The sequence below is a fragment of the Phodopus roborovskii genome, unplaced genomic scaffold (genome assembly GCF_943737965.1).
Source record: "Phodopus roborovskii unplaced genomic scaffold, PHOROB, whole genome shotgun sequence".
Lineage (NCBI taxonomy): Eukaryota > Metazoa > Chordata > Mammalia > Rodentia > Cricetidae > Phodopus > Phodopus roborovskii.
In genome coordinates this window covers 16629253-16655236 of record NW_026126525.1, presented here as the reverse complement: position 1 = coordinate 16655236, position 25984 = coordinate 16629253, and the positions used below count along the sequence as shown (strand labels likewise).

Genomic DNA, 25984 nt, shown 5'->3' with positions numbered 1-25984 from the left:
AAGCCCAGCAGCCCCTTTGCTACACTCTCCAGGTCTGCTGAATTTGTCAATGATTACTGTGTCACTTGGCCATTTGAATGACTATAACAACTCTGACAGCTCACTGTGAATCATCTCTCTGAGAGTCAGAACTAAACATCTAATACTAGTAGTGTTAATCCATTTCACCACACTTCCTATCATGAACATGACATTCCTCAGTCTTTCCAGACTAAACCTGCCGAAAGATTTGTAGTGTTCAAAGAACTCGTTTCCTAGAATCCTGATTCCTTAAAAGGAGTCTTGCTGAAACTTACCATCAAAGAGCACTGGGCTGACCATCAAAAGTCAGAAGGCACAAGTCTGTGTTAAATGAACCAAAGTGTCTTTATAAACTACATCTCCCACCCACCCCCTCACACCCCATCCCCAGTTACTATACCCTCTGGGAGGAAGGGGTCTGTGTTCCTGTTCCATATACTTTCTTCCTTTCCATGACTCTGAAGAACTAGTGCAACACTCAGAAGAGTCTACCCTCTAAATATTAAACCCATTTTCCTTGTTTCAGTCTAGTGGCGGACAACTGTCATCACCTCAGAAGCCCGTGTTATATGGTTCTTCTTGTCACTGCGGTGTTCCCCCACAGTGCAAGCAAAACTGACATCTATAAAACAGAAAGTTGAATGTATTTAACTCTTGCTCTCTCAGAGTAAGCGCTATTGACTTCCTCCTTTGTTGGTTCCAGTCTGGCTCTGCCCTGACTTGAAAGCCACCTCTGCCTGTGTGTATGAACATGCAGACCGATTCCATGAAGGGTCGCCATGAGGTGTCTATCAGTAAACGAACGGACAAAGAAAATATATTGTGATGTAAGTGAATAATGTATTTCAAGTCATATGGAAGAATAATAGATGGAATTAGAAAGAGTAGAGCAAGAAAAATAAGCTAGACTCAGAAAGACAAATATATTCTTTCTCATATGTAAATCCTAGATTTTATGTATAAAATACCTTGAATATAAAAATGTATATGCATATATATAATGTAAAACAGTAGTGTAAGTATCTGGAAAGAGGGTTGTAAAGGTGAGAGGATAAGGAAGAAGGTATTAGAAGTGAATATGGTCGAAGTACATGGTAAATATGAATGAAAATGTATTTCTCTGATATTTTTGGTTGTGAGCCTAGCCATCTCTCCAGCCCTGAAAATGTATTTCTAAAACCAAGAACTCTGTACATGAATATATATCAACAAAAAACTGTTTAAAAATTGAAAAGGTACTAGAGAGATGTTTCAGGCATTAAAGGCTAGGCTCACAAAAAAAAAACACCAAATATTTCTTGAAATATTTTTTAAAACTTTGTGTGGAATCAGCCAAGATACAATTCAAACAGTCAGCTGGTAGAAACTCAATGACACTAAAAAAAAAAATTATGAGTGAAAAATAAAAAAAAAAAGAAACAAGATTAGCCATTTATTTCAAGTTAAATAATCATTAGCAAAGTTATTTTTAGGGTTTGACCAAAAAAAACTTAAGGATAGAATTAATTGTTTGGACTAGATACCATCTTCCTTGGCTTTAATTCCAGCATTAAACAAAATATACTCGTGGCTACTTGGTTATATCTTTCTCCCCTGTCAAGCAACTACATAAAGACTAAGTTCTCGAGAACAATCAACTCCTCCTGGAACATCTGTTCAACTATGTTCATAGCAGCATTATTTATTAATAGCCAAAACCTGGAAGCAACCTAGATGCTCCTCAACTGAAGAATGGATAAAGAAAATGTGGTACATTTACACAATGGAGTACTACTCATCAGAAAAATATAAGGGAATCATGAAATTCTCAGGCAAATGGATGGAACTTGAAAAAACCATCCTGAGTGAGGCAACCCAGTCACAAAAAGACAAACATGGTTATGTACTCATGTATGGTTTTTAGACATACAGCAAAGGATTACCAGCCTACAATCCACACTGCCAAAAAAGCTAGGAAGCAAGGAGGACCCTAAGACAGGCATACATGGTCCCCTGGAGAAGGAGAAAGAGAGGGGAGACAGAGTTAGGGGGAAGAGGAAGGGAGAGATGAACATGAAGGAGCAGGAAGATTGAATCAGGAAAACAATAGAGGAGAGCAAGAAAAGAGATACCATAACAGAGGGAGTCATTATAGGTTTTAAGAGAAATCTTGCACTAGAGAAATGTCCAGAGAACTACAAGGATGATCCCAACTATGCAATAGTAGAGAGGCTGCCATAAATGCCCTTCCCTGATAATGAAATTGATGACTTCCTTAAATGCCATCCTAGAGCCTTCATCTAGTAGCTGATGGAAGTAGAAGCAGTCACCCACAGCTAAATATTGACATGAACTCCTGGAATTCAGTGCAGAGAAGGAGGAGTGATGAGCAAAGGGGTCAAGACCAGGCTAGAGAAACCCACAGAAACAGCTGACCTGAACAAGGGGGAGCTCATGGACCTCAGACTGATAGCTGGGAAACCAGCATAGGACCAACCCAGACCACCTGAATGTGGGTGTTAGTTAGGAGGACTAGGCAGTCTATGGGGCCTCTGGTAGTAGATCAGTATTTATCCCTAGTATACATTGGACTTCAGGAGCCCATTCCACATAGAGGGATATTCTTTCAGCCTAGACACACAGGGAGGTCCTAGGTCCTGCTCCAAATGATATATATGACAGACTTTGAAGATCCCCCATGGAAGGCCTCCCCCTCCCTGGGGAGCAAAAAGGGGATGGGATTGGGGGTTGGTGAGAAGCAGGGGAAAAGGGGAGTGAGGGAACTGTGATTAACATGTAAAACAATCTTGTTTCTAATTTAAATAAAAAAAAAATAAAAAGGAAAAACTCCCCCTGGATACCAGGAAATGCTGCTGGAGAATTCATTTTTAATGTTTATCTATGAAAATAAGGCCAGGTGTATAGGTATCTTTCTACTATAAGGGTGGTTATGGCCCAGCAGAGAAAGAGTACACTGATAGAACAGTGCACTTTGGCAAAACTTCCTGCTGACTCCACAAGTTTCCTTCCTCAGATTTCCAAAAGGCTCTTTCAAACCACACAGTTAGCCATTGTACACTGACTGTACAGGTCTCAGATTGTTTCATCCTGTCATTGCTTAATTTTAATATTCATTCTGTTCTTTTCCATGAATATGCTTCCATTGATTATTAATGGATTATTAATAATCACGGTTGTATGTTCTTTGAAGGAAGGGACTATGATGACCTTGGCATCGTTTACAGGTTTGCAGAGGTATGTGTGATTGCATAATTTCATAGTCATTAATTATTAACTATCTATAGTTATGGGTAGTCTTAATCAACATTGTTAAAGCAAAACCAGAAAAAAGAAAAACCAAAAAAAAAAAAAAAATAGACAAAACAAGTCTTACAGTGCTTTTTGACTCTTACTATAACTGCCTTCTTCCCTTTATGTTACTAATGTATTCATTCAGTATAATCATAAGTCCCCTGTGTTCAAGCATTGTAGTAGACACTGGATTAACAGCACTGGATAAAAATGGTGCTGGACTTTAACTCAAAATACAGTTAGACAGGAATAAAACAGATATTTATTATCAAGTGTCATTAGTAAAGTAATATAGGATAACAACTGAGAAATTGTAAAAGAGAAGGGATCCCCAAGTAGGTGATGTTTAAGTGGTTTTTTAGATGATGAAGAATCAACAAGGTTGAGGTACTCTGCTGTGTGGAAGCAACAGACTATGCAAAGAATCCAAGAGGAGACCAACATGGGAAGAGTAAAGTGAGTGAGGCAGAGGGCAGGCATGGGAGTCCGTAGAGCCAAAACAGGGCAGCATTTGGGAACTTGAGTGAAGAGACTAGATTTTGTTCTAAGCCTATTTGGAAGCCTTTAAGAACACAATACTTCATTTTCAAAAGGTCATTCTGATTTCTCTGTAGATATGAGAGGGATCCTGAATGGAAGTAGTGATAACTGATTAGAATATGTGATTATTATTGGTATTCAAGCATCTGTGCTGGCCTGTCCTTGGGTTCTGACAGAATACACCCTCAGCTGCAGCCACTAACAGCAGGCCCTGTTGCACATTCACTACGTTCTCTTTTAAAAAGGCCCTGCCCACTTCTCATCTCTCTCTTTTCTCTCTCTCTCCTCCTCTGCCTCTCTCTTCTCTTCTGCCTTTCCTGTCCTCAGAGGCCAGTTTCTCCTCTCCCCACCCCACTTTTCCCATTCACTTCCCCCCCCAATAAAAATAAAAAAAAAAATCCTCCACCCCTTCACCCAAGTTCTATCCATGGCATCTTTCTATTAAATGCTGTTATTATCATCATCATCATCATTACAACTATTATTCTAGCTAGTCTAGAAAGGAGATTGGACTAGAGGTAGAAAACTGACTTGTACTAGAATAGGCATGTGGATAATGCAAATGTAGGTACTCTAGCAATGAGGTAGACAGAACTGTTCAGTGAAAATTCAGAGAGGACACTAGAGGGAGCAGTCTTCAAGAAGGACCTTTAAACTAGATTAATTTGAGATGCCTCCAAGAGATCAAAGTAGATATGTCAGGTAGACTGTAGAATAAGGGTGGAGTTTTATCTACATAGTTCAAAAGGACCTAAACTTATCTCCATGGCTCACAAGATTGAAAGAGTTTCAGTATTTTGGCCAGTTTTCAATTCTAAATTTGACCAACCGAGTAAGACTGATTCTTCAAACATCCATCTAGGGATAATCACAGGAAAATGTCCTGCTGCTTTAGTTAGCAACTTAGAAAAATGCATTAAGCAGGTGTTAGCTATATCTTCCAAGGATAAAAAAATAAGGAAGGACATTGGCCTAAGAACATTGTTTGATCCCCTGAAATCAGTCATATCTAAAACCAAGTGAGTCTCTAATTTTTCCCACTAGCCTTCATTTTACGTATCTGTATTTTAATGAACTATATGTAAATAGGGGAGAAAATTAGAAATAAACAAAAGGAGAAGCCAAACCAGACTATCCATCAGATGGCTCAACCATTAAAAGCTAAAGCTCACAACCAAAAGGACAAGAAATTCTTTAAAGCATTAGATTTTTTTTTACAATATGGTAGATTGTGACAAGAGAATTTCAGCATATAAATAGTAAACAATAAATACAAAATTGTATTAACTGAAATGTATATAGTGGGTAGATGTACCAATTCCTGTAAGTGCTGGCTGATAACGCTTCACATCTGTACTTTCCCACAGCCTTGTCCTTGTCTGACTGGGGAAACATGCCCAGTAATGTCTGGGAAGATATTATCTACCTTTTCAGGCATCACCTTTTGGTTATGACAAATAGCCCAGCCCTACTACGTCTGCATAGAATCACCTCTGTGATGTAAGCTAAGACCCAAATCTTCCAGACAAATCAAGTTGAGCCTGGATGTTTGAAACCACATCTTTGCTTAGATTCTTCCTGTGTGCATGCCTGCTATCTCAACTTCTAAATAAACTTTCCTGGAATTATTAGCCTAAAACAATCATTTAATCAGAAATCTTCATTAATCAGGAACTTCCAGTCACAGAATTTACTCTAGAACCAGAGAATGCTGTGCGACGCCTTCATTCCACTGTGCCCTCTTCTTGGAAGTTCTGTATCACATGTTCCCAATTTTTAGATGAGGCTTAACTTAAAGTGAGGGAAATAGTCAATAAACTTCCATGGGAAAGTGGTTTCCATAGTAATAACTGTGTCTTGTGCAATTTTTGTATTTCAAGTTTTATATTTGACATAGAAAGAAAATGAGAGGAACCTTAAGACAGCCCCTCAAGCTTTATTGTCATTTTAGAATATGTTTTTTTTTTTTAAATCACAAAAAAGGGTTTCAGTGAATGTTATGGTACATGGCATTAGATGAGTATAAAGCTAACATTTTTAAGTGGTTAAACCAGAAATACTGAGGATGAAAATAATTATAACCTTGCTTTCTTTTTCTTTTTGAGAACACAATCTAATTACAGCATTTTCCCCTTTCCTTTCCTCCCTTTACCTCCTCTTATATAACCCTCCCTACTCTCCTTCAAATTCATGTCCTTTATATATCCTTAAATACAGCATGTTCAACCCACATAATGCTACCTGTATGTATGTTTTCAGGGTTAACCATCTGCCACTGGACAAGCAACTACAGTGTTTTTCTCTAAGAAGGAATGCCTCTCCTATTGCCAGCTTTCCAATAGGTGCTTTATTTTAACCTTTCTTAACTCTGCTCCAAACAGAGCAGAGTTATACATGTGGTCAAACAGAGAAGTCAATGAAAAAGCCAGTCACTGTGTGGCTCTGAAATTGCAGGTAGTCTGTAGACAGCATTGACTATCTTTACTATTTCTATTGAGGACCGTGAATAAGGCATTGATTTAACTGTTCATAAATTATTCTATGTAGTCATATGTATCCATCCCAGCTCTTGGCTATTAATTAAACATAACATATTATAATGATAATAAAACCACACAGAACAAAAGGGGGAAAGGTTATTTTCAATACATACATATTTTCCATATAGGTTTATATATAAATGGTCAACATCATTAACAAACATTGATGGAAAAGAAATGAACACAGCAGATAGCTACTGTAAAAATTAATAAACAGGAGAATGAGAATTAAATCCTCAATGAGATACAGACTGCCAGCATGGCAAATTTGAATAGTCAAATTGTTAAATTTTGTGAAGATCAGCATTTCTTATTGATCTTACTTACCATTCTCTCAATCTGATGACTTCTTTCTATAAACTCTCTTGATGACCTTGTTCCATAATTTTCTTTGTATTTGATGTTTGTGACTTGAAAAGAGGCAAGGTAGTAGAATGACTTATCATCTGAAAGGCAAGGAGAATGGAAGATCCTAGTTTACACGTACTAGGTTCTTTGTTCCCACCCCTGCTAAGTCTATTTCTGTCTAGAACAACCATAACTATAAAACTCAAAAACTCCACTGTATAATTTCATCACTGTAGTTAGCGAAGATACCCCTCTTATAGATGCATATGCACTTCAAAACTTCCGTACAGTTAGAAATTTAACATAAAATGAAAAGTCAATATCAAATGAAACCATAAAAGTCATGTTTTAGTCCCTCAGAGAACTGCTAACATAAGTTTATCATGTACAGGGTTTTGATGATGCATTTGCCTAAGTTTAAAAACTCTTCTTCATAAATGTCACTACCCAATCTAGCTTATGTTCCTGTCATTGAGAACAATATCTACAGCCTTCTTATGAGCATCCCCATCTCTTCTCCCATTCTTCACACAGTAGCCAGTGTCAAAATCTGTCTTCAAGACTGCCAATTTGGTAATACCGCTTGCCCACCTGAAGCCTTTCCATTTTTCCATTACCATGGGAAGGAGTCCTAACTCTTTTACTTTGACACACCACATCCTTACCTGTGTGGAACCTGTCTTCTTTTCTACATGATAAGAATTTATGTTTAAGCAACAGCAAAATCTATTTTCCTATAGTTCGTATCCCTCGAGATTTTGCTTCTACTGTTGCTTTCTCTGAAAATCTTTTTCATAGTGAGTTCCCTACTGTCTTCTTATTTTTGACACTGCCTCTTTTCAAGATGATGGTTGGAATGTCCACACTGAGCAGCCACAACTGCACAGCTATACTGCACTTTGAAGAGCTCCTACTAACAGGACATCAGCCTCTGGAGGGGAGCTTTGGACTACTTTTCATTCAAAGAGGAAGAAACATTCTGAAGCTATTACCAAAAGGAACACAGTACCTTAAGAGCCCTAAACTTTTTTTTTATAGAGTATCGAATTAAGGAATGCCTGTTTCAATATGTGCACTTATTAAGCACACAACATTTTATATTAAAATTCTCATTTTAATTTAATTACAGTTTCTGTTTCAAAACACTTTCTAGATTAAAAATAATATCAAAGACACCTAGAATGAATAAGAATTAAATTTACAAGAGATTAAATATATTCTAACATTAATAGCTACAAGTATTTTACAGTATCATTTGGGTTTTTTTTTTTTCTGTTTAAACTGTCATTTAATCTGGCTAAGATGGATTATTACAATTCTGTACCTTCTTTTTGTTATTTATGAATTAATCCTAGGGTTTTCTTTTGAAACATGATCTCTATATATAACACTGACTGTCCTGGAACTCACTCTGTAGATCAGGCTGGCCTCAAACTTACAGAGGTTCAACTGTCTCTGCTTCCTGAGTTCTGGGATTAAAGGTGTGCACCACCATGCCCAGTTAGTATTTTGTTTTTTAAGAATACAGCTTAGTTAAAAGTTGAAAGAGATGAACCATAATGACTTTTTAACCTAAATAATCTATCCTCCATTTGATTGTAATCATGGTTTCACTTTTAAGATCATAACTTAATTCCTTTTCATGAGTGAGTGGCTGAATGAATCAATACTTACCAAGCAGATTGATTTGAAGCAGACACCAAATTCTAATCAATCACTTTATACATGCAGTGTCTTAATGGACCCAAATTATATCTCTATGCATATCTTCACAAGACTTCATAACAGTTTTTTAATGAGTTTCTATTATTTATTTTGATGACAGGAATTTTTTTCAGTGTTGTCTATATCTATCTATATTTCAATACATTTTAGTCTTAAAATATAAAAAGGTAATTTAAAATCAATAAAAATATTGTAAAATCCTTAGTTATGATTATTAATTTATTTTATAATTTCTCTAATGGGAATATTCCATATTATTCAGATAGAGTCTGGAATCAGCAAAATGATGATCCAAAACCAGCTTTCTCTAACGATAAAACCCTGACATTTTTGAAACTGTGTACTGTAATTAAACCAAGTGCAAACCAAATACTTTATATTTTAATTATAATGTAATTATATCATTTCCTCCTCCACTTTTCCTTCAAACCTCACATGTATACTCCCTTGCTGTCTTTTAAATTCATGGACACACACACACGCGCGCGCGCGCACTCGCGCACGCACGTACATGCACAAATATGTAAATACCACCTACTTGATCTATATAAAGTTACTTGTATGCATATGTTTTCGGGCTGACATTTGTTACTGGATAACCAGTTGGTGGGCTTTTCTATGGGAAGACTATTTCCTCCATACTCAGCATCTTAAGTTGCTTGTAATTCTGTGTCTAGGATTGCCAGTTGAGCAAATCATCCCTTGGGATGTTGTGGAGATGTAAAGATGATTGTAATACCCTTAAATCCTTATAAAAACTCTAAAATACATTGTATATTGTACAATAATTATAGTAGTCACTACATGATACTACAGTGGTTCTAAGTTGTATCTCTTCTGGTAATTTCTGCAATAAGGAAGTTGAACATTAAAAAGGACTTCTTAAAGCTTGGTTAGTAGAAACTAACCTTCCAGATCATTCTAGATGGTGGGTCTGAGATTAAAACCATGACACATCTGTCTCTATATCTCAACAGAAGATACAATTCCTACTCCCTGGAAGGAGAGTTGGTCCTTCATAGTGAGAAAATAAGTGGGCTATCTCAAAGCAGATGAATACTTTATAGCTTTGAGAAACCAAGTTTTAGAATTGTATCAAAAATTATATTTATGAATTTTGTGAACATGCAGTTTTACAAACTGCATTCTTCAAATTTTCATGTAACATTATATACCAGCATTACTTTTACCCTATAACAAGAGAAATATTTATACAAAATTATAAAATTTTAACTATCTAAAAATTTGAAAAACAGCTAATATGTAATTCCAATAAGTAAAAGCAACAATTAAAAAGTCAGCCATTCTTCCTAAAAAGGAGTGGACAATTTCCAAACCCATGAATGAATTTTCAGTTCATTCTACAGATCATATGATATGGTAGTAACTATGGTTTTATTCATTAATCCTTAAAGATACTAATATAGTTAATAAAATTATATAGCAATTATTAAATATTCCATTATGTTTTTCACTGGCAGAAATTGTTTCTAATATGCAACTGGCAATGGACACTCATCTACAAAATATTCAAAATTAATTAAAACAAAGAGAAAAATAATGAAAATTAAGAAAGACAAATGATTTAATAAAAAATTATATCAAATTTTTAAATAGACAATAAAAAATTGAATCATTAATAGGTCCTCAATAGTCCTCAACATTATTGCTGATGAGGCAAATACAATTTAAAATTGAACTTGCAATGCTAATGCTTACCTGCACCAAATTAGCAATTATAAATGGAAAGGAATAATAAATGTTGGATGACATGTGACAGTGATAATTGACATACAGCAATAAAAGATAAAAGTTAATTTAAATAAAAAGAGATTCTGCATAGCACAGCTCAGGGTTAATACAGATAATTTTACATCTTCGTGTTTCCTAGGCAAACCCTTATACATGTTCACATATATACCAAGATAAATACGTAAGATATATGGTGGTTGATATTCTTTTAGCACCTATAACTTTCAGTAATCCCCCACATACATAAAAAGGTAAGTAAATTATGTTATATACAAGCAATACAAATTTGTTTTCATATAGTTCTGTAAGTGAGAAGTCTCACATCCGTTAATAGGTTTAAAATCTCCATGAGGTGAAGTTTGATTTTTCTGAGAAAATCTGTCTTGTCATTTCCTAGAGTGACCTCATCCTTTAGCTCCACGTTGTATGACCCAATTTCCCCTTCTCTTTCAGTACCTTCTTCCTTTGACTTTTTCCCCCTTTGTCTTAAAAAGATCTTTGCCATTCTATTTAGGGACCATACAGAAAATCTATATAATATCCCCATCTCAACATTGTAAATGATTTCTCTTCTTCTGTATAACATTCACACAGTCTGAAGATTAGGATGAGAACCTCATTGGATGAGTGCCTATCACAACCATTGCAACAGTTTCTTTAAAATGCTTTATGACACTATTTGTATTATTCTTTTTGTTTGTTTGTTTGTTTAGAGGCAGGGTTTCACTGTGGCTTTGGAACCTGTCCTGGAACTAGCTGTGTAGATCAGGCTGGCCTGGAACTCACAGAGATCTGACTGCCTCCACCTCCTGAGTGCTGGGATTAAAGTCATGCACCACCAATGCCAGCTACTTTTATTATTCTTTTACTGTTTCTTTCCTGAACACCTGAAACATTGGGGTTGTGTAGGCTCTTTTGTATTTATTTGCTATTTCTAAGATATAGTCTTATTCTCCAGCACAGACTGAGTGAGAATTTAAATATGTTCTGAGTTGACCTGGTGAGCCTTCTGCCCCAGCTCCCTAGGTTTGCCAACTATCAGCAGGAGAGGATTTTAAACAAAACCTACTTTACTAAGTTCTAACCCAAAATGTCAACAAGAACGATAAAATTGCAGAACATAATATAATTTAGGTTTGTCTAAGAAATAAACATTAATGAGCCAATTAAAGTCTGTAGAAAAGCAAGCTGGGAATTTTAGATATTTTTCACTTTTTCTTTATAGATTGTTCAGGTGTCATGCCATTCTTATGACCTGTGGGAGTCCCTGGAATTTTAAACAAAGTTTCAGTCACGTATGTTTACAAATATGCAAAGACAAAGGTACACGGATCTTAGCTATGTGCCATTAGGCTCATCTGTGGTACCATTTTTTCATACAGTTAGAAATTAGTCCTGAGTTTTTCCTTCTCCCCAGTCATGAAATTATTTTACTTTCCTTCAGATATAATATTGGCTTTGGCTTTCTAAAGATGTTTTGGGGGTAACGTTTTTATATAATAAGCTTTTACCTTCTCTTTCCTTTCCCCCTTTCTTTTCCTTCCCGTATCCTTTCTTCTAACCCCTCTTCCTTCATACCTCCCTCCCTCCCTTCACCCCTCCCTCCCTGCCAGTCTGTCTGCTTGCCAGCATGACTGCTTTCCTTTCTTCCCGTTTCTTCATTTCTTTATGGTATGGGGGATTTGAATCCACGACCTAGCATCTCCTAGGAAATTGTTCTTTTACTGAATATCATCTTCACATTTTGAGACAAGCTGTTCATTTGATGAGGCCAATCTTGGTCTCACTCTATAACCCAGGTAGTCCTTGAACTCATAATCCTCCTTCATTAGCCTCCTGAATAGCTGGGACTAGTAGCCAACACTACAGAGTCACAACTAAAACAAGCTTTCTGGAGGTGATTCATCAATATATTGATTCTGAGAAGAGCAGTCAGGCTCATAGCTTGAACTTGTCCTTGTTCTGAAGACATTTTTCCTTTTTTAAAAATTCTTTGTGTTTTGTTTACCTGTGCCTATCAGTGTGGTATCTATTTAAAATTTTAATATTTAGAAACGTGTAATGCAGGCTTTCTGTTGTTCTTAGCAAACTATACTTTTACATCAATAAAATATTATTTACCATCTCATATCATAGGAATGTCAAGTTTTATGCAACAGAGTGCACTTGTACAATAGGAACATGTCCTAGGGACTTACCTTCAACAACAAAGTGAGTGACTATGCCAATTGTTATTCCTATGATTGCTACAATCGCCAATGTGAAAAGAGATAGTCTAATAGGGTCCCAGAATTGTTGTTGTCTTCTTTGATATTGAATTCGTGCGTATTCCGTTTCTGAAAACTCAACTGGTCTGAGAAAACAGAATGAAAAATAACAGCAATTCAATAGACTTCATCATGGTTCCTTCTCATGTGGATTCCCTTATTTCGTTTTGCTTTGCTTTTATTGAAAATGGATTCAGTGTGCTTCCCAGTCATATTCTTGACCCGCAAAGATAGTTGACTCCAACTTGTATGAGTACATGGACTCTAGACTGACAGCTGGGGAGCCTGCATGAGATCTAACCAGGCCATCTGTATGTGGGCTACAGTTTTGTAGCCTGGTCTGTTTGTGGGACTCCTGGTATTAGGACCAGGATCTATACCTATGGCATAAACTGACTTTTTGAAGCCAATTCCATATGGTGGGATGCCTTGCTCAGTTTTGATATGGGGAGGGGGGGGGGCTTGGTCCTGCCTCAACTGAATGTCTCAGGCTTTATTGGCTCCCTATGGGAGGCCTTTCTGTTTCTCAGGAGTGGATGGAAGTGGGTTGGAGGAGGAGGGAAGGTGGGGCAGAAGGAGAGGGAGGGGGAACTGTGGTTGGTATGGGAGGGAGGGGGGACTGGGATTGATATGTAAAATAAGAAAAAATAAAATAAATCTTTTGTATTTCCTAAATAAATAAATAAAATAGATTCAATGGCAAGAGTGTCTAAATTGGAAGTCTCCATCAGATCCATCAGAAGTCAGGGAGCCCCGCAGAGGAGAGGGGGAAAGACTGCAGGAGTCAAAGGCAATAAAAGACACCACTGAATCATGTACATGTCTTATGTTCATGTCTTTGTCAATAGTTTGTGCTGCTAAAGTGGCACTGGATTATTTAAATCTCAAGGAGAACACCTCAGTGTGGATACCCTCACCAGGCCACAAGCACAGTACATATTTTACTTAACTTCTATCAATGAGATGATTTCTTTGCACTGATTTTTGTGGGGGGGGGCATCCTGGAAATTTAAATGCTTGGTTAATGTAATATAAAGGCTAATTTTTTTAAATTTAAGCTTTATAAGTAATATTTTATGTCTTTTAAAGAAAGGAGATTTTTTAAAGCACAACCTTGCATAGTTCCATCCATTGTAACTGATTAAAAATAAAAGACTTTAAAAATATTAATGGCTTATTTTTTAAGTGACCATATGGAGCCAGAGAAAGAGAGCTGGGTGTTTAAGAGAGCTTGTTGCTCTTCCAGAGGAACTAGATTTGATTTCCAGCATCCACATAATGACTCACAATCACCTGTAACTCCAGTTCCAGGTTATCTACCTCCCTCTTCTGGCCTGTGCCAGTACTGCATTCACATATGTAAACAAAACACACAAAATAAATTAAATACAAACTAGTTTTTTGGTTTTTTTGTTTTTTTTTTTTGTTTGTTTGTTTTTTGTTTTTAAGTAACAGCATCACTTAGAAAACATGCTCACGGTTCTTTTATTTTATTGGTGTCATCAGCAAACTCTCACAGCTTGTGAGTTATCCTTGACGGCATTCCAGTATTCAGGGCAGCAAAGATGTCCCACACATTTGTCCCACTTTTCCGGTATACTACTTAAGTCTTCTAGGGGCAGTACACCATTTAAACCACCTTTTTCTCACACAAGGTTACTTAATTTCTGATTCCTCAAATAGCATTCAGGGCTATGGTTATTGTATTTTTATGAAAACTTTTAATTTTATTTGGCAAATATGAAATGAAGTGTAGTAAGCAAATGTTTTTTTTTCCATTCTGTAGGCTTACCTGTAGTCTTACCTGAAGTCTATGCATATTATTAGTTCAAATGTTGATAAATATAGTATATTGTTTGTATGTCTATAGTAATAGGCTTCCATTTGCCTTTTTCAAAGAGTATTAATGATACTTTTCCTTCCATATACTCCTTCCTCTACCCTGCCCTCCTGCCCACACTTCACTTAATCCTTCTTGATCATTATTCACCATTCCCTATCTATACTACCTATATCATCTATCTCCTCATCCTTGAAAGGTATTTTAAAATAATTATATGAACAAGACTGGACAGAGACCACATGCTTCATTCAGAAAAAGAACAATATGTCATACCTCTTTTATATAGCCATGATATATAAGCCCTGACATAAATATCACTGCTTTTATATGAATGAATAATAATGTAAATGAGAGAAGTGAAGTCTATACCTAGTTTTAGCAGAAATTGTTTATAGGAAAAATCTAAAGTGTATTAAGAACTATTCTTTAGATTCAAACAGTGATTTTAAAGGTATAGAGGAGGAGAAAGACATGAAGGACAAAGAGGGTCAAGGACACCATGGGAAGGCTCACATAGTCAACTAATCTGAGCTCATAGGGTCTCCCAGAGAGTGAACTGAAAACAAAGGAACCTGCATGGGGATGACTTAAGCACTTTGCATATATATGACAGTTTTGTAACTTGGTCCTCTTATGGGACTCCTAACAGGGGGAACAGGAGCTGTATCTGACTCTTTTACTAGCTTTTGGGACCCTACTTCTCATTCTGGGTCACCTTGCCTGGCCTTAGTACATAGGGAAGTGCTTAGTCTTACTGCAACTTGATATGTCTGTCATATTTTATTTATACTCATAGGACACCTGCCTTTTCCTGGGTGGAGACAGAAGTTGGAGGGGTTGGGGGTTGAGGGGGAAATGGAGAAGAGAGACTGGGAGGGTATGGATGGGGAGAGGCTATGGCTGAGATATAAAATAAATAGATAAATTTAAAGAAAATAGTATTGTGTGTTTTCAAAAGGAAGGAAGGGAGGGAGGGGGGAAGGAAGGGAAGAAGGAAAGAAGGAAGGGAGGGAGGAAGGGAGGAAGGAAGGGAGGAAGGAAGGACCAGATGTCAATAAAGTCACAGTGATCCAGCCCCTCAGAATGCCTCTGTTGCAGTTTCTTCAGAATTCTACATTCAAAACAACTTCAAAGCTACTAACTGAGATGGTTCAGCCTCACAGACTTCTCCAGCCAATACTTCAGATAAGTTCTACACTTTCCCACCACACAGAGACTAAATTAAAAAAACAATAAAACTAGCTCTCCTAGGACTTGGCCCTTATCCCAATTTTCTTGGTGTCACCAAAGATGCCTTGGTACTGATTTCCAACCATTCACAGTAGCCTTGAGTCCAAAGAATGAACAGTCCAGCACAATGGGAAGAATGACCTCAAGATCACATCCACTCTACAGGGAAGATCTGAGGACAAGCCAGCTGACTATCTTGCACCCCTGATCCTACCGCTCTGCCACCAGTGGCCCTACTCTACCCAGTACATGACTCCAAGAACTTGCAAACTGATCCATTATGCAGTGCACACCTCCAGCGAAGTCACACCACTGCTGCCACAAAAGCCTGTGGTGTATCTCAAGGCACTTTCAGACACACTAAATCTGATTGTATCTTTAGAAAAATATCACATGACACTACATTCCAGTACACACCAGAACAAAAGTCAAAGCACCTTGTCCAATCAATACTCATATTTCATTGGAAGAAAATGTCTTCCTTTCAAAAGGCTCTCCATGAAATTGAAATTAGTGGCTATTTGACTTCACAGCTAAAAATGTAAAGATTCAATAAATGCCTTCATAGAAACACAGAAATATTCTAGTAATAGTCTCCAATGTTAAACAAATCTTTAAAGTGCTGGAAAGATAATTCAAAACAATTATTTGAGTGAACTCAAGAATAAACAGGAGACTAAGGTGAACAATTCAACAGTAATCTGAATGAGTTAAATACATTTGTGTATATTGTCATACATAGCACCTTATACAAATATATAATATATTCATTATATATAAAGGAATAAAACTAAAAACATACCATGGAACAGAATTTAGTAGTTAAAATAAAACACAATTAACAGTTCCAACAAAATAGTACACAGACTAGATCAAGCGGAAGGGTTTCTGAACTTGAATATGGGTCTTTTGAACTAAATCATCAGATGTAGAAGCAGGGCAGGAGCTGATTGCTTGGCTGCAGGATGTAAAATGATGCAGTATTTATGTTGCAATGGCGTTGGTGTTTTCACAATGAGAAAAAATTAATTGTGCTAAATTTATAAATTTGAAAGAAAAGGAACAAAAATTAGAGGGCTACAAAACATGTATTCAGTTTTGCCAGAAAGCGAGAGAGAGAGAGAGAGAGAGAGAGAGAGAGAGAGAGAGAGAGAGCATTAAAGAATAAAAGGCTGGATTTGAGGGGTAGTTGGGTGGGAAACATGAACACAGTGGTGTGGGAACCGAAAGTGGGAGGTAGAGGAAGTATTGAATGTGTGAGGAGCTGAGGAAGTCCTGAGGGAATATGTGTTGTTGAAATAAGTTCAGTCACATCACACACCCCAGTCTGTCAGACCCATGGAAAAGGCAAGCCTTCCCTGGATGAGGATAAGAGGCATAGCAGAACTCCTTCTGGTTCAGGTATGGGTGTTTTCAAATGATTGTTGGCTGTGTGTAAAACCATCAGCTGCTGCTTCCTTCACTGGAATGACTGGAGCCTGAAATTCCGCCTCTACCTCTTTGTTTTACTGTATACAATAAACATTCTTCCTCAATTTAGATTTATAAAATAAATGTGCTGTTTCCATGTTGCTATTACTGATGGTATGTATCCATCACAGTGCATGGTCCAGACAGATCTCAGCTTTTATATACTTAGGTTTGTGTGTCTGCTTTTTCTTCATTCCCCTGTGGATCCAGTTAGATTTCAGTACCAAATCATGTAGGTTGCAGCAGGGAACAATATAGTAATGTAACTATATTTTAATTTAAAAAAATAAATTAAGTATATCTGTGTGTGTTGAGAATAGAACATATTACATAAGTTATATTATCTCATTCATTAAGCACATATTAATTAAACATCTACTCTGTTCCAGACATCATTTTAGGTATAAGAGATCCAGCATTAATCACTATAGCAAGTCTCCCCTTGTGGCATTCCAGTAGGAAAGGAAGATAGTGACAAACAGAGAAGTTTGTACAGCAATGTAAAACTGTATTTTTAGGACAGAATTAGCAGAGTGTAAGGAGGTGGTTAGATTACATTGGGCAGGAAAAAACATTTTGAATGGACAAAGGGAGATGTAATCAAAGTGAAGAATAGAGTCATGTACATATCTAAGGTTTGTTCTTCTTTTTTCTCTCTCTCTCTCTTTTTAAAATTTAAATTAGAAACAATCTTGTTTGGGGTAACTCTAACCAAACAAGTGAAATACCTATATAACAAGAACTTTGAGTCTTTAAAAGATCTCCCATACTCTTGGATAGATAGGATCAACATAATAAAAATGGAAATCTTGCCAAAATCAATCTACAAATTCAATGCAATCCCCATCAAAATACCAGCCCAATTCTTCACAGACCTTTAAGGTTTGTTCTTCAACCAACAACAACAAAAAAAAAGAATGATGAGTCTAAAGGGCTTAAACTTGAAGTAGTGATGTATTTGCAGAAAACAGAAATTCAGTGTGGATAATGTATACTACATATGGGTGAAAAGAAGATAATAGGGACATTGAAACTTATAAAAAGGTATTATAATCTGTAGCTCAGCAAGTTATAGTGAAGATGTCATATAATTCTCAATGAGAAAGGAAGCCATTGTGGAATTTTGATCTGTGGACTAGAATAATGCCTCTACAAGGGTCACCTTCTCAAGAATGCAATGGTCCAGGACAGGATGTGGTGAGTACAAACAGCAAACTGTCAGGAGGACCATAGCAGTAACTCAGGAGAGGTGATGGTGACATGACCTAGGACATTATCATAATATCTTTTAAAGTCATCTCTGATGGAATTTCTAGAAAGAGAGTTAAAGAGAGTTCCCTGGTAGGTTGTTCAATCCCAAGTGGTCAGACATAAAAACATGTATATCTCAACAACAACAACAACAACAACAACAACAACAACACACACACACACACACACACACACACACACTGAGAAATTTAGGAGGCAGGAAGTGGGGTACAGGAGAGGAGAGAAAGGGTGGAAATAATTTAACTATAATACAAATTATGAAAAATTTTTAAAAACTTCAATTATAAAAAGGATGTTAGCTTGAGCAGAGTTAGTGGCCTTAACATACTATGAACAGAGTAAAATCTATTTCTCAAAATAATGTTTATATAGAATGTCAGTCTATAGCACAGATATTAAACAGTTGTTTTGAGATAGAGAGGGAAAATCAAGTTCCACCAATATATTATCTCACAACCAGACAGATCTCTGAGAAGCAATAGAAACATCCCTGTAGAATTCTAAATCGACATACAAACCCTTTAGCAAGATTCCAGAATTAATGTGTAATACAAAACTTGGAAGTTGACCTGTGACATGAACCTGACTCACCTTTGTCAGCTTTTCCCCAGTATGCACCTGGGAAACACATCTTTGTTTTTAATTATCATCTCCACAGTCTTTTCACTACCAGGGACCAGCAGCCAGGTGATGGTTACAGTTCTGAGCCATTGTTTTTCTGAATACCTCAAGACAGATATGTGTTATCCAGATTTCTGTCACCATGACAAAACACCAGAGTCAGCGAAGAAAATAAAACAGAAGGCTTATTTTGGCTCAAATGGTTGAAGCTCTCAGTATGTGGTTAGTTAATTCCATTGCCTTTGGACCTGCTGAAGGGCAGTTTATCACCTTGAGGATTAATGGTGGAGGAAGGGCAGCCAGGAAGTCAAAGAGAGGAAGAGGAAGATACTGCAAAGGTATGACCTCAGAGCTTTAATTTATTCCACTAAATTAATCCCATTCAATTTCACCTCTCAAAAATTCTGTGAACTCTCAAAAGTGCCAAGCCCTGCCCTTACTAGACATTCAAGACTCAGAATATGCCAAAGAAGGAGAAGGTGACAGACAAGCCAGTTTTTGAAAATGAGACCTGCTTTCTCTGAGACTAGCTGCTAATACTAATGGTATTTGTAAGGGTACAGGAAAGAACTTCCTTCTCAATTTTACCAAACAGCCATATGAAATCAGAATTTACAGTAAAACATAACCTACAGTTTTAACATAACCTATTCATTTTAATCACCAATGCTAAAATTATCTGTATTCTATCAACACTGGGTGTTGTTCTGCTCTAAAATATATTATACATAAGATAAAAAATTAAGGTTATAAAAAGATCTATTTCAGATTAACAAAATATTTACACACCTAGTCCTTCCTGTAAGCTGTTTACAAGGGTGACCTAAAAAAGCAAAATTAAATTAAATCCGGTGTAAACTCAATTTAAAAGATTACTCCCTCCCATACTGTATGACCTTCACTATTGTCAGTTTTCAAGGTTAATACACAAAGGGATTTTTCTTCTTTGTCCTTCTCAAGCATAAATAAGACCTGCTAAGTTAAAACCAATTATAGTCAAGCTGGAGGACTCAGGGTAATACATTCCTCCACAACCTCTCAGCTTGACAGATCCTGTACTAATGTCACTGTAGCCATACTAAGCACAGATGTGATAAGTTACAGGGATAAAGCCTTACCTATTCCCCTGTGTGTTTAAGACAAGTAACTGAAGACAAAGTTTGTCTGCTCAGGTATATCCAATAGACAACCCTCACATACTCAGAGATCTAGAGTATACGGCATTTAAAATGTTTATTAAAAAGCTTTTCGTAACAGAGAGACATGCCAGCTCCTGGCAGCACCCCAATTTCCCCAGTGAAGACAGAGGGGGCTCAAGAAACTTTCCTACAACTTGCTTTATAAGTGGCAGTGCTAGCCACTGAGCAAACCTGCCTTTTACCTCAACAGCTGCAAAGAACACTTCAGACCATGGACAACCGGACACTGAGGAATCAACTGCCACAAGTTGCCAAGGCCAACAGTAGGCTGGTCTTCCTAAAAACTCCTAATCTACAGAATCTTCTGAAGCCTGGTAGGCCTGGTTCTAACAGCAGAAGGCAAATGGTGCCCTGAAGCCCTTGGCAACTACAGAGGACCCTGGGAGAGACAGACAGCTAGTAATCCCTGTCATTTTTTAAAATCATTAATTCAGATAAAATTTATTCTTCTCAAGTACTCTGAGGCTTTTGAAGACTGGTAGCTTTGCCAGCTTAAAGCAACAGCTAAGGCTTCAGCTGGCACACCAGTTCTCTGTGTAAAACTTCCAGTCGCCAAGTCACAGCCCTCACTCTCCAAAAACCAGTATTACCAGACTCAAAAGAGGGATAACCTTATAAAACAGATATAAAACAGATATCAGTATAACATCTTACCAAGACATTCTTTGTTTGTTTGTTTTTAATGGTGTTTTAAGATACAAAGCTTAAGATGTGAGGATCTAAAAATGTTTCAGGACATAATAAAGTGACTTAGGGTATATAAGTGCAATTTGTCAGATTCCTCTAATTATGCTACTGATCATAGTCTTAACATTAATCAGTAAAGTTCTGATAAGCTATTAATCCAATTCTGATGGAGTACTAACCACCGTACTATACCACTGTGCAAACTGCAAGATCAAGATTTTAAACTCCCTTTGGTCATTTTCTAACTATATCTTCAAAGGTACTATTCACTGTGCTAAAAACACCTGCCACAGTTTTGCAGATAGAGGAGGGAGTGCTAATGCTTTCAACCAAAATCATTTCTGACTTGAGGACACTGCTCCTCTACAATGCAAATTTCAGTACAGATTAAAAGCAGAGGAAATGGTAATGTGTCTAAAACTTAGGTTTTCCTAAAAATCTTGTAAGTTCCAGGAAGTCCATTTGGATTCACCCCAAACAGGTCAGATGCACTCCAGATAGGTACTGTCAATAAACAGCCCAAGCTCTCTACCTTTCCCTGGCCCTGACCCTCCCCTTCAATCACTAGGGCCCAAGAAAGCTATCTTTTTTTCTTAAACCTAACCTTGTCCTCTGCTCTGCCAACATCTTGCCAGGTCAAAGAGATGGTAGAGAGTTCAGTGCAGCCTGGACCACAATGAAACAACCAGTTCCCCAAGGACATGGCAGCACCCCAGCTTTCTCAGGTCCCCCAAAGATGGTTGGCGCCTGCCAGATCAGCAGGAAGTAGTCTCGAGAACATGATGTCTTCATTCCCTAACCTGCCAGGCCTAACTCTTTACCTTTTTAATAAAAAATAAGGTTGGGATGATATAATTCAGGCACACAGGATCCTGCCCCTTAGGTAGATAGTTCCCTGGTGCTCTATGCAAGTGAAAAGGTTCCTTTAAGAAACAAGCTCCACCCACTCCTGCTCTTTCTTTCCACCATTTCTCTGAGGAGGCAGACAGACCTCTGTCTGTCTTTCTGCCTCTTCTATCTCTGTCTTTCTCTCTCCCCTTTCTCTCTCACTTCCCCCACTCTCTTCCCTTCCCCAACAAAACTTCCTTCCCATGTAAGTTCTGCTAATGGTGTGTTTGTCCCTTTCCTACCATGGGGCCCTTCAAAGATTTTCCTTACACCATGTTCATAACACCTAATCTTCAAACTCCTTCCAGAATTCCAAGGCTCTTCTCATGTTAGTTACCCTAATGATGATTTTTAGATGTGCTCACCCATCTTTTATATCTGTTCCTTTGGCCATATTATCTTAAAAACATATACAAAGAATTGAATCATTTAGTCACACTCCATTCATTTAAGAAATATTTGCCATGTACTGTTTGCCCTGCACTGTTGTAGGCACAGGTTATTGACTAATAAACAAACAAAAGCCCTTGTTGTCAAATAAATTAAAATAATCTGCTTATTTACACTTCTTCTATTATTAAACATAACCTTTGGGCCCCTTTGCCAACCTTCTGCCTGAGTGCTTGAGACCATCTAGAGCCTGCCTTCCCCATATCATTGGAACTGTTGTGGCTTCTGCTTGAGAGACTTCCAAGAGAGCTCAGATCATCCAGAGTTACTGACATCAAACTCCTGACCCACCTACACCCACCAGGAGAGTAGGGTAGACAGAGAGAGAGAGAGAGAGAGAGAGAGAGAGAGAGAGAGAGAGAGAGAGAGTCCACCTGCACCCACTGAAAGAAGCAATGGGAAGATGGCAATACAAGAAAATACTCAACAATAGAAAGACCAGTATGACACTACAAGGATCTAGGGACTCTATACCAACTAGAACTGAACATTCCAAAGCAGATGAAGCAGAAGAGAACAACCTAAAAGATAACTTCATGAAAGTAATAGAGGCCTTTGAAGATGATATGAGAAAATCCCTTAAAGAAATGGAAGAAAAAAACAAATAAAAAATTGGAAGACCAAGCCCCCCCCCAAAAAAATGCAAGAAATGAATAAATCTTGTAAAGAAAGCAAGGACAGTCAAGAAAAAAACAAGTAAACAGATGAAGGAAACAATTCATACCATTCAAGGCCTGAAAACTGAAATAGAGACAATAAAGAAAACACAAACTGAGGGAATGCTAGAAATAGGAAAACTGGCTAAACGATCAAGAACTACAGATGTAAGCATAACCAACAGAATACAAGAGATCGAAGAGAGAATCACAGGCACAGAAGATAAACTAGAGGAAATAGATTCATTGACCAAAGAAAACCTTAAATCCAACAAATCCTTAACACAAAACATCCAGGAAATGTGAGACACCGTGACCAAACCTAAGAATAACAGGCATAGAAGAAGGCGAAGAAGCCCAGCTCAAAGGCACAGAAAACATATTCAATAAAATCATTGAAGAAAACTTTTCCAATCTGAAGAAGGACATGCCTATGAAAGTACAAGAAGCATACTGAACACCAAATAGGCTGGACCAAAGAAAAAAAGACCCCTCGACATGTAATAATCAAAACACCATACATAGGGAATGAAAAAAGAATATTAAGAGCAATGAAGGAAAAAGGACAGGTAACATATAAAGTCAGACCTATCAAAATTACACCTGACTTCTCCATGGAAACTCTCAAGGCCAAAAAGTCATGGATAGATGTTCTACAAATACTAAGAGTCCACAAATGCCATCCTAGGCTACTATACCCAGCAAAACTCTCAATCACTTTAGGTAGAGAAAACAAGATATTCTATGATAAAGCCAGATTTTTACAATACATATCCACAAGTCCAGCCCTACAAAAAGTTCTGGAAGGAAAATTTAGATCCAAGGAAGTTAACTACACAAAGACCTAGGCAATAGATAATCCCATGTGACCAGAACTCAAAAGAAAAAGTGGGGCAAATATACTCACAATACCACCGCCAACAACAAATCTAAAACAGCTGTCCATAGCATTATTATTTGTTATAGCAAGAACCCGGAAGCAACCTAGATGCTGCTCAGCTGAAGAATGGATAAAGAAGATGTGGCACATTTCTCATTACTAGTCAGTATTAGTCAATGGATAAAAACAATGGAATCTTGAAATTCACAGGCAAATGGATGGAACTTGAAGAAACCATCCTGAGTGAAGTAACCCAGTCACAAAAAAGAGGAATATGGTATGTACTCATTCATAAATGGATTTGAGACATAGAGCAAAGGATTACCAGCCTACAATTCACACATCCAAAGAAACTAGGATACAAGGAGGACCCTAAGAGAGTCAGACAAGGTCCCCCACAGAAGAGGAAAGTAACAGGATTTCCTTAGCATATTGGAGGGGCAGTGAGTGGAGATGGAGTTAGGAGAAAGAGAAGGGGAGTAGAAGAGGGGAGAGGAGAACATGAGGGACCATGAAGATTGGGTCAGGGGATGAATAGACAAGAGCAAGAAAAGAAGAAGCCATTATAGGTTTGAAGAGAAAACTGACACTAGAGAAATGTCCAGAGACCTACAAGAATGACCCCAACTAACAATCTGAGCAACAGTGGAGAGGCTACCTTAAATGCCCTTCCCTGATAATGAGATTGATAACTAACTTATCTGCCATCCTGGAGCCCTTGTCTAGTAGCTGATGGAAGCATAAGCAGACACCTACAGCTAACTGTGCCAAACTCCTGGAATTCAGTTGCAGAGAGGGAGGAGTGATGAACAAAGAGGTCAGGATCAGGCTACAGCAACCCACAGTGACAGCTGACCTGAACAAGGGGGAGCTCATGGACCCCAGACTGACAGCTGGGAAACCAGCATTGAACTGATCCAGACCCCCTGAAGGCCCGGGCAGTGTATGGGGCCACTGACAATGAACTAAGATGTATCCCCTGGTGCACGGAAAGGACTTTGGGAGCACATTCCCCATGGAGGGATACTCCCTTCACCTAGAGACAGGAGGGAGGGCCTATGCCTAGGCTCTACTCCAAATGACTTGACAGATTTTGATGATCCCTCCAGGAAGGCCTCACCCTCCCTGTAGAGTGAGTAACGAATGCGATGGGAGGGGGATCAGGCGGGGGGGACATGGGGGGATGGGAGGGAGATGAAACTGGGATCAATATGTAAAATAAAAAAAATTAAAAACTATTTTGAGCAATCAAAGGATTCTACATTCTACTATAGAGAAACTTGTACATCTATGTTTACAGCTGTTCTTTTCACAATAACAAGGAACCAGAATCAGCCTACATGTCCATCAACAGTTGGATGCATAATGAAAACATGGTACATATATAGAATGCAGTTTCATTTAGCTATAGGGAAAACTTGAAATTATAAAATTTTCAGGTAAATAGATAGAATTGGAAAACATTAAGTGAACTAACCCAGGTTCTCTCACATGGACCTGGCCTCTAATGTGAAAATAAGCCTATGTGGATAAGAATAAACATAGACAGCACCTAGAAAACTAGAAAGGGGACCTTGTGACTGGAAAAGAAAAGAAGTTTTAAGAGAGGGAAGTAGGAAGGAAATAGAACAATGTGGAAGAAGAGAACGCTGCGTGACAAAGGGTATGGCAACAAGAAGAGGAGGGGGGGCAAGGAGTTGATGCGGGAATCAAGCAAACTGAAGTATACATGAAAAGCCTGTATGGTAACCTATTACTCTGTAAACTAATTGATGTTTTAATAAACAAAGTGATATTCCTCTAAATTAGAAACAACGCCACGGATGCATTTGTGTTGGTTTGACTCAGCATTACAAATGAAAGAAAGAGAAAATTTCCAAGAATTTAAGAATCTATGAAAAGATACTTTGTGAGGTCTATTTAAACACACTTTAACCATTTGTGACAATACTGCTTTTTCATGATGATTCTTACATGACTTTCTCATTGGGCTTATTTCTGGTTATATCTAGTGTTATTAAAGTGTTACAAGAAAACACAGTACAATTAATTCAAACCTTATAAATCAAATGAATCAGATAAAATTTCCATGAAGCTGAGGATTTAAATATTTAGCTCCCCTTAGCACTAAAAGAGATGTAAATAACCAGATGTAAATTAAATACAATATTGCCTTCTATGTGTGGCATAAATACTTATGCATTAATCAGATGTTCTCACAACAGCAACCCTGAAGGGAAATTCTTCCAGTGTCTTACACATGTCTTAACATATTTGTATTCAAGTTGGAGCACAGATAAACAT

The 25984-nt window shown here is 37.5% G+C and overlaps 1 protein-coding gene across 1 annotated transcript in view; it reads right to left on the bottom strand.

The window, feature by feature from the left end:
* Positions 1–25984, bottom strand: part of LOC127232241 (transmembrane protease serine 11F) — a 71433-nt gene that overhangs the window by 18230 nt on the left and 27219 nt on the right. The window contains exons 3-4 of the mRNA XM_051198261.1: positions 12416–12570; positions 6720–6838 (exon numbers count right to left, since the gene is read on the bottom strand). Coding sequence (XP_051054218.1) covers positions 6720–6838; positions 12416–12570 — 274 coding nt within the window. The remainder of the gene's footprint in view (positions 1–6719; positions 6839–12415; positions 12571–25984) is intronic.